At 43.3% G+C, this 20796-nt stretch overlaps 1 protein-coding gene across 1 annotated transcript in view; it reads left to right on the top strand.

The window, feature by feature from the left end:
• The window catches only part of RAD18 (RAD18, E3 ubiquitin protein ligase), a 176060-nt gene that overhangs the window by 50872 nt on the left and 104392 nt on the right, over window positions 1-20796 (top strand). The window contains exons 7-8 of the mRNA XM_015415566.1: window positions 6329-6513; window positions 18879-18955. Of these exons, the coding sequence (XP_015271052.1) occupies window positions 6329-6513; window positions 18879-18955 (262 nt within the window). The remainder of the gene's footprint in view (window positions 1-6328; window positions 6514-18878; window positions 18956-20796) is intronic.

Genomic DNA, 20796 nt, shown 5'->3' with positions numbered 1-20796 from the left:
CCTGGTTCTGGGAAGGAGTTGTTGGTATGTTATTTCCGGTCACCAGTTTTTTCTCCAGCGCCCTCTGTCCTCTCCCAGCCATAATATCAACAAGAAGTAAGTTTCCCAGAACAAGACAAAAGTTATGCGATTTAAATCCGCTTTGTATATTTTGGGAGTTCTTGCCTTCACTTAACTTCTTATGCGCTTATTTTAGCTTTAAGTCTTTTAATTTCCGATTTAAAACCGCTTTTAATCTTTTTCAAAAAAGGGGGGGTGCTTAGTCCCTCTCCCTCCACACTTCAAACTTAGGCGCTTCCAATTACTACCAAGGTCAGTTTGCTTTTTCACCTGAGCTTTGCTTAACTCACAGTTTGGAGACCTGGAGATCTTTTGGAAGAATGTTAAAGTTTTGATCGTGGTCGCTTGCTCCGGCAGTCATCTCTAAGTGCCATATTGGCTCCGCGGTGACGGTACCTTTCAGGGATAAGGTGAGCCTCAATTCCTTGGCCGTCGCCTTGGAAGAGGCTCTACTCAGCTCCCCAGGTTGAGGGTCTCCTACAGAGACCCCGGGGAGGTCCAGGATGAACTCGGACCCCTCCCGTCAGCTGGGTGTGTCCCCATCAGAGCGAGACAGGATGCGTCCGAGCGGCGAAACGCTTAAACCAGAAGTGAGCAGTGACTAATGAAAGCTCATACCCTACCACAAATGTTGTTAGTCTTTAAGGTGCTACTGGACTCATACTTTTTACTTTAATTATTTTTTAAATTTTTCTTTATTGAACATCTTTCTCAACAAGATTCACAAAAACACACATAATGATGGAGTTGGTGTGAGTTAGTTCTGTGGTTGCTGTTAAGTGAATTCGTCCTTATTTGATTTTTCTTTCCTTGCGAATGAATGAACACTCAGGTTTCAGCAATTTTTTTAACATTATCCTGAGTACAAAACATCACAGGGTTATCAAATCTCTTAGCTTGTTCTTTGTCACAGAAATATAAATGTTTGCAAGTAGTTATTTTTCATAGATGTGTTCCCATATAGCTCTGAAACACATGTAATATTTTCTTATTTTGACAATTTGTTTTTTTATTATTATTATGTGGACACATTAGGACTTAGATGGCTGGAACGTGCTTTCCCTCTGGACGTTTTAAATGTGTGGATATTTGTGCAATATGGTTTATTTTTATCTCGGCTTTATGCTTAGGGGAGACTTTGAGAAGATTCTTATCTCAAAAGATTTAGCTACTGAGATATGTTAAGCATGACCTTGGCAACATATTTTATTTCAGTAGCAGTTTGCACATTCAGCTTGTCTCTGAGGAATGCAGTTTGCTTTTGGTTTCATAAAGAGAACTGGAGAAATACAGTTTAGAGGATTGAGTTGTATTTTGTTGGGGCAAGTGTTTATGATTCTGCATCTATACAAACCTAGTGATTGCATGCACGGTTGCTCTCGTTGGTAGCTCCCTGTGCATGGAATTGTGTGCTGAATTGGTCATCTTGCTTTCATATTTACTTTAAACAGTTTCCCTCTCTCTGTTCCTTGTACCCCTTTCTCTTGAGTTCAGTTCCAACACACGCTAAATTATGCTCCATCTTTCATTCTCACCTTTTCCCAGATGGGATCTATTGTTTTCCAGTAGGAGCTCAATATATGATTTGGGCTCTAAACTGTGGTTAGCTCAAAGCAAGGGCGTAGACTTTCCAATTTCCCGGGGGGGGCTGGGGCTGGGCCAGAGGCATTGCTGTGCTAGGTCCTTAAAAGAACCGAGGCCCAGTGACATCATAGGGAGGAGCCAGTGACATCACAGGCCATTGTCACTATTTATGGAGGCGAGCCATGTAGGATTTAGGAAGGGGCTCTCCAGAAATTTAGGAGGGCCTGGGAACCCTTGGGAGCCACCCTAGCCAGTTTGGTGTAGTGGTTAAGTGCACGGACTCTAATTTGGGAGAACCGGGTTTGATTCCCCACTCCTCCACTTGCACCTGGCTGGATGACCTTGGGCAAGCCATAGCTCTGATAACAGCTGTTCTTGAAAAAGAGCAGTTTCTGTCAAGAGCTCTCTCAGCCCCACCTACCTCACAGGGTGTCTGTTGTGGGGAGGGGAAGGGAAAGGAGTATGTAAGCCGCTCTGAGACTCCTTCAGGTAGTGAAGGGTGAGGTATAAATCCAATCTCTTCTCTTCTAGCCAGACCCCAACGACTCAGAAAAAAAGCACGGTATGGGCAAAATCCTCTACATAAAACCCTGGAGAACCACTGCCAGTCTGAGTAGACAATGATGACACTGATGGACTGATGGTAGAAAGACCATGCTTTGTGTGCCAAAGGATAAAAGTTTAAACCTAGGAGGTCTAAGAGAACAGGTGCGGGAAAGGATCTTTCTCTGTTTGAGTCTCTGAGCTCATCTGCATCAGAGCAGACCATGCTGAAGTAGATGGACCAATGGCATGAAGACCAGTGTGGATTGAGGAGACCCGTGTTCAGATTTATATTTTGCATGGTGCTTACTCGGTGATACTGGGACAGTTAGATTTGAGTCCAGTAGCAGATTAAAGACCAACAAGAGTTTCAGGGAATAAGCTTCCAAGAGTCAAAGCTCCCTTCATCAGGCTGGGTGATATTGCCATTGTCGTGAGGTCAATATAAGGGAAGGGAGACTGGAGGAAGGGTGGGATAAAGAGGGGACTGACAGACAACATGTGAGCAGCAGAGTCCGTTGGGATGGAAGAGGAATTTACAGGGGGGAAATAGCACCAACTGATGTGACTAAGAAAACAGATCTTCCCAAACTAAAGCATCATAAATTATAGCATGAACATGAACCTATATTGTGATGCATTAAGTGATGTAGCAGTGGAGACAAAACCTTTAGTGGTATTTAATTGAACTTCCTGGACAGGCAGAGGGTTGCCACTGGCCAAACTGCTCTGACTTTAGAGAGTTGGGACAAGCAGCAAGGCTTGAGGAAGGGGCTCTTGCAACTATGAGTAAATTATTATTACACTTCTATCACATGGCTCTTTCCTAATCATTGTGGCTCCCAAGAATAGGTTGAAGATGATTGCCTGGGAAGCACCCACACAGCACCATGCCATGGACCCAGATGGCTCAGGTTAGCCTGACCTCATCACATTTCTGAAGCTAAGCAGGGTCAGCTCTGACTAGTATTTGGATGGGAGAACTTCAAGGAATACCAGGGACATGATGCAGAGTCGGGCAATGGCAAATCATCCTTGAATGTCTTTTGCCTTGAAAACCTTACAAGGTTATCATGAGTTGGCTATGACTTGCTAGCACTTTCCATCACCACAGGGCAAGTGCACTTTAATGCCCAGAACCATTTGGGCAAGGCCTAATGTGTAACTACTGTCAGTAGCATGAGATGGACCCACAGCTCAATTGGCTCTCTTATAGTAAAAAGCTCTGTAGCACCTTTAAGACTAACAAACTGTATTGTTGCATAATTATTACTGTAGCACAAGGGTTATCAGAAAGCCACACACTCTTTTCCAATCTCACTTCACTGCCAGTTCCTGTCCTCAAATTCACAGAGAAACCCAAACACCCTTATTTTTGGCAGAATTACACCCTCCCCTCCTGCACCTGGCTGTTGTGCCTCCTATATTAAGCAGGGTAATTTGGCAAATGTGCCAACTTACACATCAGATCCAGAGCTTCAAATTTCAGCACTGGAGCTAGGGTTGCCAGCCTCCAGGTGGGACCTGGGGATCCCCTGGAATTACAGCTCATTTCCAGTCTACAGAGATCAGTTTTCCTGAAGAAAATGGATGTTCTGGAGGGTGGACTCTATGGCATTGTGCCCCACTGAGGCCCCAGTCCTCCCCAGGCTCCATCCCCAACACTCCAGGAGTTTCCCAATATGTATTGGGTCACCCCCTCCCCACCCACCACCACCCCATGTGGCTGCACAAAGCAAGCTTTGCAGGAGGGGGGGGGAATAACAAGGGCTGCACAAGGCACCCAGCCTCCCCAAGCCGGGGATCCTGCAGGGAAGCCTGCTCTCCCCCTCCCCCTTCCCCTCTCTCCACGTGGCTGCTCAAGGCAAGCTTTGCAGAAGGAAGGGGGGAAAACAACAAGAGCTGCTCCAGGCGTCCAGCCTCCCCAAGCTAGCGATCTTGCAGGGAAGCGGCTCTCTCCCTCCCCACCTTCCCAAGCTGAGGAAACAATAACAATGGCACGTGGCTGCTCAATGCAATCCCCAGAGACCGGCTGCAGCCTCCATAGCCCAGGGGCAAGCTCTCCTCCGGCTACAAAAGCCACAGCCAGCCTGGGCACCCTCTACCCTTCCCACCCTCGCTGGGCCAGCTCCTTACCTTTCTGCGCGGGAACTCTGAATGAACTAAAACCCTGTGCAGCTTGCAGCTCCACCAGCCCCAACTGAGGACTTCTGGGAGCTGGGGGTGGAGCTTAGGGCTTCCAGGAAGCAAGCCCTGACTTCCCTCCCTCCCTCATACTTTTTTTTTTTTAAACAACCCTGGGGACCTCAAGCAGCTCACTCGCTCTAACCCTTTCCAGGGAAGACGGAGGAGAAGAGCCTTTGCTCTCTGGCACCAGCCGACGAGGAGACGGGGAAGCAGCAGCAAGAGTCAAGGCGGGAGCTCTCTGGGGAGCCCAGCTGCTCCCCCCCCTCCGGAGGCGCAGCAGGGAAAGGGTTCGCTCTCGGCCAGCTGCAGGGCAGTCTTCACCGCCAAACTTGTTGCCCAGCGGCTGGAACTTTTTGCCTCCTGGGGAAGGGTGGGTGGGCTGGGCGGGGCGGGGCTGGCCCGAAGGAGCCCCTTTCATCTGCTAACTGACACGTGCTCCACAGGTTTGGCTTTTAGGGAACGCAGCCACTTTTGGGGAGGGGAGGGGAGGGGAGGGGAGGGCTCGGAAGTCAGCCGGAACACTTTTCAGCCCAAAAATAGCCCTGGAGAAGGGGAGGAGTCGCGCTGCATAGGCAGCGCAATTTTAGAGAGAATTCACTTGGTGGCGGGGCTTGCCGCCACCGCAATTTTGTTCGCTCCTGGGCTGCCGGTGCCAAAAGACCCCTGCCCCGGGGGAGGCTGAGCACCTTCCTCAAAATTTCGGTGGGGGCTGAGGCCCCGCCGCCCCCACGAAGATTACGCCTATGGCTCAAAGGATGGGTTTGGCATGATGTCTTAATTCATTAATGCCTGTAACGATGCCTCTGAAAAGTGCTCCGGCAGTGCCCTCTGCTTAAGAAGCATAATGTCTGGCTGGCATTTTTATCAATGTTTGATAATGGTTAATACATTTTCTAAAATGTCTTTTCTGTGTGTGTGGCGGAGTGGGTGTCTTTGAAAATGTGCAACGGGACTGACCCTGGTAGAATCCTTTTCCCCCAGCCTGCTTTTGATCTCTCAGTCCAGGCATGCGAGGGAATAGTTCTACAGCCTTCACCGGCTGGCTTTCTCAAGCAAATTCTCTTTCATTTACTATTTCACATATGCTGTAGGATTGTCAGAAGAACTATGATATAATTATCCACTGAAAGGTTTATGCTTCCTACCAGAATCTTAAACAACTCTCTTCTGGAGAGGAAATGCATCCTCTCACCACCTGCGCTACAGAGAACAAAGATTACAGTAGTTAAAATGAAGTAATTAAAATGGTCATCAAGCTTGTTTTGGATACATTTTTAACTTTATTTTTTAGTATAATAAGCTTAGGTTTGCATGCCAAGAAACCAAGCTTCCAAATGAAAAAGAAAAAAACCCCTCTCTTTTGGTATACAGCTAGAAGACTATTGAATTTGTATTCAGTATGAGACCATGGCTGCATTATTTGTAATGACTTTAGAGCATCAAGCTCAGAAGTGTAAAAACTGAACGCATTGGGTGGGGAGGAAGGGAGAGAAGCCATTAGCGTGTTGTGGGTGGGTCTGCAGATTCCGGATGGTGTCATACCCTGGGTGTACTGAGGGATTGCCTGCAGGATGGAAATAATTGGAGCGGGAATGAATCTGAATCCAAGAGTCTGATGTTTCTGTATATTGGGGACTGAAACAATCTGTTTGTTGAAGGTGGTGAAAAGTGGAGGCTAAACCTACTAAGAAATGAAAGGGCCAGTCAGATAGGTCAAATGAGGCAAAGTACTGTTAGAAGAAACTCTTAGGAAAAATAGCAGAAAGAAATGTTTCTTACTGTGATTTTTTCCACTCTCTCTGCATTCATCCTACTACAGGCTGGGCCTTAAAGCCTGTATGAACTTTGATAGTGATTTGTTCATAATTAAACATGGGGGGGGGGGCTGGACACTGCATTTGCTTGAGTGCCATAAAGGAGAACTTTTATAAAGTTTGTGTTGCTATTCTTCCAGCTCTGGACAGAAAAGAAGGTTCCTGCCTAAGGTGGTATACAACTTGCTTTCTGACCGTGATCTGAGGAAAAGACTGAAGCAGTATGGGCTATCTACCCATGGAACAAAACAACAACTCATTAAAAGACATCAAGAGTTTGTTCATATGTATAACGCGCAGTGTGATTCTTTAAATCCCAAATCAGGTAGGAAGGTGAATTTCAACTAACCTTTTATTCAGAAGATGCTGAAGTATATTACAGCTATTTCCTGACTGTTTGTTCACCTTCTGCTCTAGGTGCTAGCAGTTACTACTAGAGATTTCATTTTAATGTAAAAATCTCAATTTCTTTACTTACAGGGCTCTTTTTCTCCCTTAACATGAAATAGCTGTCATGTCGGAGTTCATATGAAATTGTTTGGCAGCTGCTGTGTCATACACAAGCTGTTTGTGTTCAGTGGCTTGCCATGTGGATCAGTTGCAGCCACCTGGTTTATCAGAAACCACTGGCGGAAATATTGATAGCAGAGTGCAAACAAGTCACCTGAAACTGGCTAATCTATGGAGCTGTCTCACACAGATGGGCTTCTGAGTTCAGCCGCTGCCGTATAGATGCAGCTTTAAGTAGCTATATTGAAGTCATTTCACATTGTTTCCACGTGACCTCCTTGTTCACATTTAATGTGAAGTGGGCCTTAGTGACTTCATCCTATTGCTTTCACTGGGGTGCTGCAGGCCTTGCTATGCTGGTCATGTTTCCCTGTTACAAACTCAGTGATAAACTATGTATACATGTGTCAGGCAGTTATATGAAAATATATATCCTGCCTCTCTGTGTGCTGTAGGTGGTTAATATTGCCATTAAAAACATGGTACCTTAAAAATCACCAAAAAATTCAAGAGAGTCAAATCCAACCAAAATATCTCAAAACTTCATATTGGTAAAGCAGCAGCCTCCAAGCTCAAAGAGGAAATCTCTTTGAAAAAGGACTATCTTACATTGCCCATGGAAAGACAGTAATGAGGGCAAACCTCCTCAGGGAGCACATTCCAGCCAACAAACGGGAGAACATAAGGCAAATTGCTGTCAGTCTGGCTGAAGAGGGTCACACTTGTTGTGCAGAGGGCACAGATGGAAGAAGGCCTGAGTGTTTGTACAGGACTACTGTATAGATTCTTGCATAGCTGTTAAGCAAAATATTTTGTAGACTACCTAAAGGGAATATAGAAGAACACCTTGACTCAGAAGTGTCCAATATATCTCCCACTATAGCTTGAAGCATAAAAATTCTTTCCACTGAGGGTCAATGGAAAACTTACTTGTTTTCATTAGTCATAGCCAACAGACAGAAGTACCTACAAAGTGAGCACTCTGATACGACTTTTAAGAATGTAGGAAGAACAACAGGACTGTAATTGTTTAGGGAAATGTATGATGGTGGTGTTTTTTGTATGAATTTCTCCTCATATTAATTAGGTGGTTTCTTTCTTTACAATTATCTAAAAGTTAATGTAGTTGTAGAAGGTATATGGATCTCTTCAGTATGCTACTGTTGTCTGACACGTTGGTTTTCTGTTTTTTTAGTTGAGGTTAGATGTTCTTAATGGCTGATTAATATTTTGATCTTTGATTAATGTGACTTGTTCCCATACATCATCTTGAGGGCTTGTCATGGGGCATATGATAGGTTAGATCGTTTTTTTTTTTTTAAGTTGGATAACTGTAGTTAAACTGTAGTTCCAGTTTTTTTTAAAAAAGCTGGATGACTGTAGTCTCAATCTCTCTCTCTCTCTCTCTCTCTCTCTCTCTTTGGAATTGCTTGACCAAAATGCAGTCATCCCCCAATTTTTGCTTTGGCTTACTAAACCAGACGTTATGTGTGGGTTTCTAGTGATCCTCCCTTCCTTTGAGTCCCATGGCATGCACAGATAATTTGATAGAAGGGAGGATTACTTTTTCTGCTGTTACACTGTGCTTTTGCAGTTAGGCAGCATAGTACTATTTCTGGAAAAGCCCTGCAGGAAGGAAGAGGAAAAATCTGGCATTTTCCTTCTGCCAAAGGAGCAGTTTTTCTCCCTTCCTACACAAACAGACCTACAGCAATATTACACTGGCAAATTGTTGGTTCTTTGCCAATATGGGAGCCTGTTCTCACTCCATGGGTTCCTCTGAGCATGTACTGAAAGCCTTCCCACCCATAGCCAGTTTGCAGTACAAGCTCTGCAATTTGCTGCGAACATAATTCATTCCAGGCAGCTGCAGACGCTTTTATTGATGTAATTATGCAAAAGTTTGTAGATCTTGGCATTTAACTGTAAGAGAGAAACTCTGAGTCCCTGGAAGTCTCAGTTCTTGATTGGGTACATACAGGATACAGCTGGGCATGCTGTTTGCAAAGAGAAACTCCTGAGAGAAACATGCATTTGAAGCTCTTTAATGTGTGTAGTAGGTTGGTAGCCAGGTATCTGTTTGGTAGCCAGGTATCTGGAATTATAGAAACACAGTGTAAAAATATTGACTAATTAGTTTCATTGCCACAGAAAAATGTGCTTAGCTCTTATCAGATTTGTTTTTTTGGGGGGGGGGGAGAGAACCAATATATTTTAATTTTTTCCCCTTTTAGTTTATGATTTGTTCATAGATGTAGATTGGTACCCTGCCTTATCCTATGAGGTCAGGTTGCAATACAATAATTTTACACACAGATGGTTTTCCATGTATATGAATTCTTGTTCCCAGGAGGACTCAAGATGGATTTCATAAAGAATTCAGAAATTCCTTGCAAGCTAATAATGAGTTGTCATCCACTTGCCTTCCTCTGGCTTCTTCCCCCTTGCATTCAGTCCTTGAACTCTTTGCCACCTCAGCCATAGTAAGTGATGTGAGGCTATTCTGGCTCCCTCTTTCTCAGTCTGGAAGATGCACTGGAGGGTATCCTGACTTCAGCTTTCAGATCTCAAGGGCTGCAAGAGGCAGATAGGATACTGTCTGCAGCCATGTTTTGTGCCTCTTTGTGTTAGGTAGTTGGCATGGCTGTAGCAATGTTGGTAAGATCGTATCTTGTATTATGAATGGTGCTGACTCCCCTTCTTTTATTGTTCTCATTTTCTCAATGTTTTCAACACAGTCAGATGCAAGAAAAAGCAAGTTGTATACAAGCGCTATACAAAATCAGTGCTCAAAAAACATGGAAAAAAGTCTTCTGTGCCCTCCTTCCTGAATGTCTCTGTATAACATAGCACCAAGCATATAATCTTCGCTCTCATACTCTATGATGAATGAAACTTAGAAGACATCTTATTGTTCCACGAGATCCTGTTCAGATGAAGCCAGTCGAAACGAACTTGTATTCCGGAAAGCTTTGTCAGCCTGCACTTTTTTGGACCTCCCTTCCTTCTTCTTTGTATCATTGTCATTTTTACATGGTTTGATATCAGCACTATAAAGCTTTTTTCCATGTTTTTTGAGCATTGATTTTGTATAGCGCTTGTATACAGCTTGCCTTTTCTTTTACATTTGGATCTTTGGAGCTGTGATTCAACACAGCCAGAACACTCCCAAAATAGAGAAGCACAATTTCTGTTGTGGTGTCCTTGAAAATGGTGACTATGGAACATGGGGAATGGCTTTATCTAATGTGTGTTCTCTTTGAGGATTTTTTCTATCTGTAGAAGGATGTGTGTCTGCAGTTTGTAGAATGGAGATGGAAGAGGGAAGAAGCACAAGTCTATAGGATAAACAGTTTGGACATTTATTTATTTATTTACTGACTTTTCTACTTGCAAGCTACATTTGTTTTATAAACAGGTTTTATTAGTTTCATAGAAAGATACTACAGAAAAATGAAAACAAAAAGAGAAGACATAAGAAACAGAATAGAAAACATCTACCAGAATAGATACTATACTCATACATCAGCTTTAGTTACAATGTAATTATAGACTCTAAGTCTTCTACGCCATGTCTATAAGGTTTTTATTGAGATTCATAATTTGTTCTCCAAGATAATTTTGCATCCAATTATAAAATCTCGCCCATTTTCTTTCAAAGTTCCCTTCTTGTTTTTCATGACATTGTAAAGTTAATTTGTCCATTTCTGCTACATCTAACAGCCGGGAAATTAGTTCTTCCTTTGTCGGTGTCTCTTCTTTTTTCCAATATTTTGCATATAAAATTCTAGCTGTAGTTACAATTTGTATAATCATATATACATCTTGTATATTAAAATTTTACGGGACAATATTTAATAAAAACAATTCTGGTATGAATGGTACATTTGTGTCAAGTATTTTTTGTACTATCTCATGTATCCATATCCAATATTTTTTATCAATATCACATGTCCATCACATATGGTAGAAAGAGCCAGTTTTTTGTTTACATTTCCAACATACATTTGACATACTTGGATACCATTTAGCTAAGTTTTCAGGTGTCATATGCCGTCTATAAAACATTTTGTATATATTTTCTTTATAAGACACAGCTTTAGTGAGCTTTATGTTAACTTTCCATACCTTTTCCCATTGTTCTAGTTGTATGTCATGACCTATGTTTTGTGCCCATTTAATCATTGCTTCTTTTACCACCTCATCCTGCATTTTCGTCTCTAATAACTTATAAAATAATTTTATATATTTCTGTTCAACACACCACAAACTTTTATCTATTTCTACATACCACACAGAGGAAATTATGTTTCCAAGACCTTTATCTTCTTGGGGTTCCAAATTTTTTCCAATTTATAGGAACACAAAATATAGCCAATAGATCCACAAAAGGGGTATATGTTATTTCTCTTCAACAGGAAAGTCCCAATCCCTTAAGCATTCAAAAGGAGCATTCAAAAGGACTCTACCAAGGAGAGATGTTATTTGTTATTCCAGTAACCAGATCCATTAAAGAGATATCCAAATAGAAAGCAAAAGTAATCCACAAAGGCAGGGCAAAAGGCAAAAAATAATCCACTGAATCCAGCTAGGCACCCTGTTCAAATAACTCAGTCAAGTGCTAGTTTGCATCAAAGCTAGCAAACTTCCAAGAAAAAACAACTTTTCCACTGAAGAAAAAGATTCAAACTTTCCAGCTATTTCCATAGGGTATTTAAACCAGTTCCTTTCCTTTACACAGTTAAAGCACCTGAGCTGCACTTTCAAGCCGAAAACGTGGGGGGGGGAATCCTCTACCCGCCTCTCTCCGCCCAGAGATAGAAAGCCAAGCCTCCCTTCCCTCGATTGGCTGAGGGCTCCTCCTCTTGGGAGGGAGGGGGAAGGAAAGACCCAGGGAGGGAGGGGGAGAGAGAGACAGTGAGAGAGACAGATTGTCTCATGGCACTTGGAGAGATTTCCTTTTCCAGTTCTGACATATGGGAGTGGTGGAGAGAGACCTAACAGCACAGCTTGCATTCTTTATTAGTGGAAGGGAGCAAGAATCCATAGCACCTTAAAAACTAACAACATTTATGACATGAGTCACTGCTCAGTTCTTTAGATACAGCTAGAATATGAGTCCATCTGTCCTTATATCTTGGAGAGTGAAGTGATTTCAGACACCAAATGACAATAGCAGGCATTGGTAATGAGAGAAGAAACCTAGGGTCTCAATTCAGTCCAGGAAGCTTCATGATCAGTTGCAATTCAGCAATCTCTCTTTCTAATCTTCCTTTGAAATTCCTTTGTAAGAGAACTGCTACTCTTAGGCCCTGTTCATATGAGGTGTTTTGGGCCGGGAGGGGGACGGAACGGGGGCGGAACAAACGGGCGCGATCCCACGGCAACATCTGGGAATCATTGCCTGCCCGTCCCTGTTCCGTCCCAAACGCCGATACCGCACAGCAAAAAACCACCACCTACCTAGGTGGTTGTATCCCTTGGAGCGCCTCAAGCCGGGCCGCATCTCGGACCCCAGCTGTACTGCGCATGCTCGAGCATGCGCAGTTCGGCAGCCTCCCCCTCCCATCGGACTCTTGCTCCCCGGCATCTGATCGTGCCGGGGAGCGATGCGCCGCGGCTGAGGGGATCCGTGGGATCCTGCCGCGGCGTCTCAAGTTTGATGCGGCTCTGATTAGCCGCGTTTCAGCCGTCCCGTGTGGCAGGGACCTTAGGTCAGCAACTTAATGTCCTGGAAGGTTAAAATGTTCCCCCATTGGTTTTTTAATGTTGTGGTTTCTAATAGCAATAGAAGGAGTAAGTGCCCAGTAGCAGCTTAAAGACTAACAAAATCTATGGTAGGGTGTGTGCTTTCGTGAGCCACTGCTTACTTCTTTAGACTTCTTTCCATTTATTCTTTGCATCCTCCTGGACTGAATCCTCTTGGACCAAATTAAGACTTAGATTTCCTGTCTCATTACCAATGCTGATTCCTCCATGCCTACTATCCCTCTGCATATCACACCTAATCCAATCACGCTTGCTATTACCATTTGGCATCCGGAATTATCTTTATAAAGATTGTATCTCCAGTTCCTCGTGTTACATTTTATGGCACACATGGCCTGGCCTGCCAAAGTGACATTTATGTCAGATCCAGCCCTTGTATGAGTTTGACAACTCTGGTCTTCATTTTCTTGAAGCGTCATACCCAGTACTGAATACAGTGCTGCAGATAAGGACTGACAGTGCAGTCCTTTGCAGAGTTACTCCATTTGTAGTCAATGGGCTTAGACTGGAGTAACTCTCCATAGGATTGCACTGTGTTACTACTTGTGACTTGGATGCCCTGCTTCTGTTTAGGCAGCCTGAAATTGTATCTGTCTTTCTTACAGCCACCTCACACTGCCAGTTTATGTTCAGTTAGTGGTTTAATTACAATTCTCTTAATGTGCAAAGCCAGGTAAAATGGCAATGATCCCTTCGATCAGAGAATACCTGGTTTTGCACATGGAAGTATAGAATCAAATGTATAGTTACTATACATAGTAATTATTTATACTATATATAAATGTATAGTTACGAATGGGGATGGATACCAATGGGCAAATTATTTATATCCAAACAAGTTGTATGTGTGTAAATTAATTTCAAGGATTTTTCTCTAACATTATCTTTGAAGGAAGCACTGTATAAGATGTTTTACCAGTATTACTTGACTCCAGTAAGGCCAGCTACAGTCTTTCTCTTTGATAGTTTTTATGAATTGGAAATGCTCTGCATCTCATCTTAATTTCTTTCATCTCTAGTGAGTTGGCCTCAGTCTCAGTTTGATTGGTCCAAAGAGCTTTTAGTCATCTTTGTAAATGTTAGGAATAATGATGGTGAAGTTAAATTGTTTTTCAGTTATGTTGGTTTTGAATTATCAAACCAATGTTAGATTGTTGATATTAAAGCTCTTAAAATGCTGCTGCAACACTACAGGCCACGGTAAAATGGCAGTGATCCCTTCAATCAGAGAGTAGCTTGTTAAGGTTTTAGAATGAATAGGGATAAATGGCTTCTCTTTGTTAGACATTCTACCATAGTTAGGACTAATAGCGATGTTTTCTTGTAATTTTTCCATTATTAATACCTATTTTTCTTTCCCTGCAATTTTTGTAACTGGATTTAATTTTGTATTATTATTATGAAAAATATGGAATATTTGACATCTTAAAAAAAAACTTCAGCAATGCAACAGAGTAAAGAAGGAGAAAAACGACATCCATGCACCCAGATTTTAAACTCAGTTCACTCCAAAGGGCCTGCTTAAAAGAACTGTGTTCACCATCTTCTGAAAGGCCAGTAATGAGGGGCCTGACTGGACCTCATGGAACGGAATTCCTGAACCTGGGGGTCACAATGGCAAAAGCTCTCTTCTCTGTTACATCACATCCCTTAAGGCAGGTATGCAGAGAAGAGCAGCACCTTAGACTATGGACAAATTCATACAGGTTCAAATAAGGCAAACCATAGAAGAGAACTTTAACACAAACAAAATGGTCTTAGGTGCTGATGGTTGTGGATATTTCTGGCGTTCCTGTTCCCCCAGCAATCCCTTTTGTCTCCGTTGAACTAATAACTCCCTCTTTGGCAAAAGGCAGGATGGTGATTCCCCCCCCTCCACCTGCATGGCTGTTAGTCCATGTAGGTACCACAACCCTGAGAATCAAGTTTTCTGGAGGTTGAGGGGAGGAGATGTGGAAAAGGTCTGTGACTGCCAGTGACTTCTGCTGATGGATTTCTGGGTCCAACTGAAGAATGGCTTGGCGGAGAAGGCAAAGACCAGTATTCTATTTCCAAAAAGTATTTTTAGAGGGACAGCCTTTCTTATTTCCTAGGAAGAGGTTAATCTTTACAGCAATGTGGTGCTGCAGGGAATCTGTCTTGATTCCCTTTGCTGACTGTGTGATCTTTCTGTTGTATTGCTGAACTACTTAAAAAAATAACAGTAGAGGGAGCTGCCTTGAACTGAGTTTTAGCATTGGTAATTTAATAGCAAATGTTGTCTGTTTTGACTGAGAATGAGTCACGTCCCAGAGGGTTATTTTTTTTTTTTTTTTGAGCCATGGTACCACAGAATTTTTAATTAACAAGAATTAACCATGGAAAGCATGTGTTCTCTCAGTGAACCACATCCCCACTCTGGCAAGAGGTCATACTGTAGATGGAAGGTTAAAGCTTACCATTAGAAGATTAATTATTAAGCATTATTTGTCATCTGTAATGAAAAAAATGAAAAACTTACATTGCTTTAACAAAGTGAGAACGTTGAGGAATCCATCTGGGCTTCAAGAGTGTTTTCTTGATATGCTCTAAAACTTGGGGATTTAAAATAGTATGTCAAGATTTGGGTGTCCTTTTAAACTCTGGCTTCCTGTACTGTGGGCAAAGATAATTTCTATAGCTGATACCGAGGTTTGAATGGAATTTTGAATACATTGTGAAATTCCTCTCCCATTTTTTATCTCCTTGACTGAGCACCGACCTCCCCCCCTCCACTACAGTAGCTTCCCAGGTATCTCTCTTTGAAAAATAATTGCGTTCAGACACACATACTTGCAGACATATTTGCAAAGTCTGACAAACCACCTGGAGCCAGGTTGAATCTAAGCCAGTATAGTAATGATATGATTTATACTTGAATCCAGTTGTGCTTCTGTTAAATCAGTTCAGTCCAAATTGGGTTTGTCTTCAGATCAGCAGATGTTTCACAACTCTGTGTTTATTCGTGAGTTGTTGATTGAACACACCAGTACTGGATTTCTTTCTTAAATCTCTTTATTTTGTGGAGCAAATTCTTTAGAAGATCTCAAATTCCTGTCTGAATTCATATTTAGGTTTCATTTTCCCATGTGAAAGATCCAACATTACTGGTTCTCGCTTGGGCATTTTGTCACTGTAGGATAGCCTTAAAATCAGCAAAACATAAAACCCCACACAATCTGTTGAGGAGAATTATTGTCTTGTAGCACACTGTAAAATAGGCTGGCTCTTTTTTGTTTTTAATCAGCCATTTATTTTACACAGGAAATAATCTGAACCTTGGATCTTGAATTCTGGGCAATAGGGATAGGCAGGGCACAACCCCCCCAAAATGGTTTGATTTGGGGCTGCTCCCAAACTGAACCAACCCCAAAGGCCCCACCCAAACCAAGGTGGTCTGGTGAATTCGGTTCCCCCTTTTCCCAGCCATGGTGAGCCACCTCCAGGAGAACGGGGAGCAGGGCTTCAACCTTTCTCCTGGTCATGGCTCGCTGAGGCCAGGAGAAAGGAGGGGTACATCTGGGAAGGGTTAAATGGCTGGCAGTCTTGGCGGGTCCAGCAGTCAGCTCTTAGGTTTAAATAGCTGCCATCCATCCATTTAAGCCTAACAGCTAACTGGCAGACCCCCTGTCGCTCAGCTGTAAGGTTTAAATGGTTGGCCCCAAACAGCCAAACAGCCACAAATCCAGTAAATGTTTGAGGAAGGCACCTCACTAGGGATCTGTCCTCACTTACTCTGCTCACCAACTCCATATCTGTGCTTGGACTACTTCATAGGTGCTGTGCCCCATGAACTAATGCCAAAAGAGGCATGTGGTCCCATTTCTTTCTCATATAATTGTAAGTACATTTTGTATAAGTGTAATTACATTTTGAGAACAAATAACTATTCTTTAAAAGAAATCAGGTAGAACACCTAAATGTAAAAACAAACAGCATTGGGATTTTAATTAGTTTTATTAGGAAATTAGCAAATTATTACACACATAATTTCCATCAAGCAGTGTTTTTGGACACCACTCCAAATGTAATGGTTTGAAGGGGGCATGCAACTCAGTAGCATTAGTTCCTTGTGGGATAACAGAAAGTGGAAGTTCCCAGCTAATACAATGCTTACTTCCCATAGTTATTTCTTTTCATATCCTGCAATGTATGGTCCAAAACTTCTAATACATCCTTGCGAGACATGGTACACTGATGTATTTAATGGCAGTTGCAGCTGGAGGAAAATGTATATGCCTTAGGCACTTCTACTTCATTTCCTTCACAAACTACCCAAAGAGGTCAACTTCTTCTCCAACTGTGTAGTTGTTGCTTCACTTCTGCTTTCAGGAAGGCTTTGGTCTTGGCAGAAGTATGTAAGAATAGATGCCTGGAAGAGTTTCAGTGGTAGCCAGGACAACTGTTGATTAAGGAGGCAATCTTGGGGGAAGGCTGTATCAGGGGAAGTCCTCGACCTTTATGACCTATTATTGGCCCTCCAGAGGAAGTGGTTGGTCATTGTGTGAGATGGGATGCTAAACTAGATGGACCACTGGTCTGATTCAGCATGGCTCTTCTTATGTTCTTATGTAGGACACAAGACCTGTTCACAAATTACAGTGAATGCATCTACAATCCATATACAGCATGCATTTGATACTAGGAATGGGCACGAGCCCAAAACTTCCAGTTCAAAAGGGTTCCCAAACTGAACCCTGAACTGAACAAAAAAATGCCCAAACTGAACTGGCCAGTTCGGATCCCCCTTTCTCCCAACCACAGTAAGCTGTGGACAGGAGAATGGGGTGGGGGCTTGCCCGGGAAGGCTTACGTGACTGGCAGTCATTTAACCTGTCTATTTTGCTTCCCCCGCTTTGAAGCAGGGGGGGATGAAATGAAGCGCTTAAATGGCTGGCAGCCATTTAAACCTAACATTGCAGCTGGTCCACCCATCAGCTGTGAGGCTTAAATGGCTGCGAGCCATTAAACCCATCCGTTTTGCTTCCCCCTGCTTCAAAGCAGGTTTAAATGACTGCCAGCCATTTCAGTGCTCTGTTTTGTTTCCCTCCACTTCAAAGCTCACAGTCATTTCAGCTGAACAACAGTCCAGTAAATGTTCAGGGAAGGCGCCTTCTCTGAACATTGGTTTGAAGACTCTGAAGCAGGCCAAGTTTGTGCCAAATTTTGTCTCATGAACCAGTTCATGCCCATCCCTACTTGATACTTCTTTATATGTGTTTTGAGTAATTCTCAGGTTACATTCAACTCTTGTACAGCCAAATGTGTTCTTCAAACTTCATATATATCCAGGTACTGGACCCAGTTTCATTTGTAAAGTGAATGCACATTGGCTTTTCTCACCTACAGGTGTGCATGCATACAGACAGGATGGATGTGCATTCAGTGTAACTTGAACATGGCTGCTATCACAGAGAAAATAGTGGTTTTTGAAGCATAGCTCATAGAGCTTCTTAAGTAAACCACCTCTGCTTTGTAAAGCGAGGGACATGCTCCAACCTCCCTGTCATTGCTGCCGCCACCTTCATGGCTTATAGAGAATTAACCTTTGCTTCTTTTGCAGAGCACAGGACAGGGATGTTCCTGAGATAGAGCCAGGATGTTATAATTCCCTTCATTTTTGGCCCTACCGCTCCCACCATTCTGAAGCTGGTGGCCAAATTTTGAGACTCCTCACTTTCTTTTCTGATGAGTTATGCCTGCTACAAAGGGGCAGGTGGACCAGTAGTGACACATATTATTTTATTATTAATTGGGAAATAAATTTTTGTTGGTGCTGAGGTCAACAATAACAACTAGTGTTTCCTTCCAGAGAAGTGCTGTGTCATGCTGGGAAAATGCCATATCGGGTGCTGGCAGGGGTTGCATGTTAGAATGATCCTCTGTATAGGATAACAGGCACTCTAGGGAGAAGGTTAGGGTTGATGTTTCATTATTTATAAGGATAGGTGGCTGTTACAAAACTTGGCAGATGCTTAGAGCTACCAACAACCAGGAATATGCTACAAAGAGAGCCTGTAACTCTCACTCACAATAAACTAGTAGCTGAAATAAGAGTGATCCCTCCTACTTTGTTTTTTTAGTTACCTAGCTCCTGTTCTTTCCCCCATTTTTTCCAGTGATTGTATTCCCTACTCCACCCAGGTCTTGATTTAACCAGGGAGATGAAATGCATCATCTCATCTCAAAACATTCTCTTTTCCTCCTTGAGCCTATTAAAAAGAGCTTCTTTTTAGTTTAGAAAATGTGTTTTCACTTGAAACTAACGTGTTTCGGCTCTTCTTGTCCCGACATGAAAGACTGAATGCGTTTTCAGTAACATTTAATACTTGACTGTAGGACGTCCTGTGGTACTAGGTGCTTGCTAATCATGGTGCTTGCTTGTTCCAACAGTTGAAGAAATAGTGAAAGAGCTGGAAAACAATGAGAGGACTCGAGCACAGCTTGAATCCAAGATGGCTGGGAAAGATGTAAGTTGATAAGCTTCAACGTCGTAAAGAGGAATAGGTATCTTTTATTCCATTTTCACCTCAGTAGTAGTCTGCTGAAACTATGCATGGCTTCAAAGTTAATTATCATGGCACCTTCCAGTTTTCTGTAATGAAAACATTAAAGCAAATAAAGAACAATCTGTACCTTAACTTTGGACTGACTGCTCAGAATGACTGTATTTAGATTGCAGAACGTCCTGTTGAACTTGAGGGATGAAGGCTACTTCTGTGTCATATGCTGAAGTTAAGAAGGTGCATATGCTGAAGTTAAGACTCCTGTCACATTTACAGTTTGTGCAGTGCCTAGCTGTCAAAGCCAGGAGTCCCCCATGTGGTGTCTGTGGATAGCACAGTGTCTGCTGCCACCTTTCCTGGGGGCAGCCAAGTGTTTTTAGAAAGTGAAGGGGAGCATGTGGGACTTTTGCCCAGCAGGGATTCTGATTGGCCATTGGAGATCTGATTGGCCGTACAGATTTAAAAAATAATTACTTTAGCAGCAGCTGCCACCACGGTATAAGGATCTTCATTGTGTGACTCAAGGTAAGCTGTGTGTGTGCGAGGAAATATTTTTAAACAGTGTGTTCATTTTAAAAGGCACCCTGTTGAGTAGATCTTCTGACTGAACTGTTGAAGACTTACTATTAGAGCTATGTATGACTTTACTCTAGGCTTGCCAACTCCCCTGTTAGGGTGGGGGTCCCCAGATTTGAGATCCCCCACCCCCGCTTTTTAAGAATTGGCCGGTGGGGGGTTGCTCTAGCAGCAGCCATAGAGTTGAAAACTTGAGCGTCCCAGGTCTCTGACCGTCGGTGGGCATGTCTGCCTTCAAAGAGTGTAGTCCGCTACTCGCCTCGCCTCCTTAGCGCTGCCCACTCCTGGCATCCCTCCTTTGGTGGGCAATCTGCTTGTGTGCTGCCTGCATTCCTCCCAAGCCGACACTGGCAGACCGAGGTGAGTCCCAAGCAGCAGGCAACCATCCCTTCCTCCTTGCTGAGTGCCACCCCGCCCCCCATGCTGGCGTGCCAGAAGAAAGGCGTGGATGCAGTGCTGGAGGACTCCAAGGCAGCTTCGGCTGTGTCACTGGGCCCACCAGCCCAGCCTCCCAAGAGCAGCAAGGGAAGGGAGAGAGAGAGAGAGCACCCACCCGAAGGAAGGGAGCTGCCAGGACAGCCCATAAGCCCTGGGTTCCCACCCAACAGCTGCTCTGCAAAAGCACCCGAGAGAGAGGGAGGGAGGGAAGGGGCCAGCTGGAGCTTCTTCTGTCCACTCCAGCACTCCACCTAGATGGCATCCCTGATGAATATACAGTAGAGGTGAAGAATAGATTCAAGGGTCTAGATTTGATAGATAGAGTGCCTGAAGAACTATGGGTGGAGGTTCGTGACATTGTACAGGAGGCAGCAATCACCACCATCCCAAAGAAAAAGAAATGCAAGAAAGCAAAGTGGCTGTCTGATGAGGCTTTACAAATAGCAGAGGAAAGAAGGAAAGCGAAAAGGAAAGATTTACCCAACTGAATGCAGATTTCCAGAGAACAGCAAGAAGAGATAAGGAGGCCTTCCTGAATGAACAGTGCAAAGTAATAGAGGAAAACAATAGAATGGGAAGGACTAGAGATCTCTTCAAGAAAATTGGAGAAATCAAGGGAGCGTTCCATGCAAAGCTGGCCATGATAAAGGACAAAAACGGTAGGGACCTAACAGAGGCAGAAGAGATTAGGAAAAGATGGCAAGAATACACAGAAGAACTATACAAGAAAGACCTTGATGTCCTTGACAACCAGCAAATTTGGAAAACGCAACAGTGGCCACAGGATTGGA

Source organism: Gekko japonicus, unplaced genomic scaffold (genome assembly GCF_001447785.1).
Source record: "Gekko japonicus isolate JY-2015 unplaced genomic scaffold, Gekko_japonicus_V1.1 scaffold2100, whole genome shotgun sequence".
Classification (NCBI taxonomy): domain Eukaryota; kingdom Metazoa; phylum Chordata; class Lepidosauria; order Squamata; family Gekkonidae; genus Gekko; species Gekko japonicus.
This window is presented reverse-complemented; position numbering and strand designations above follow the sequence as displayed.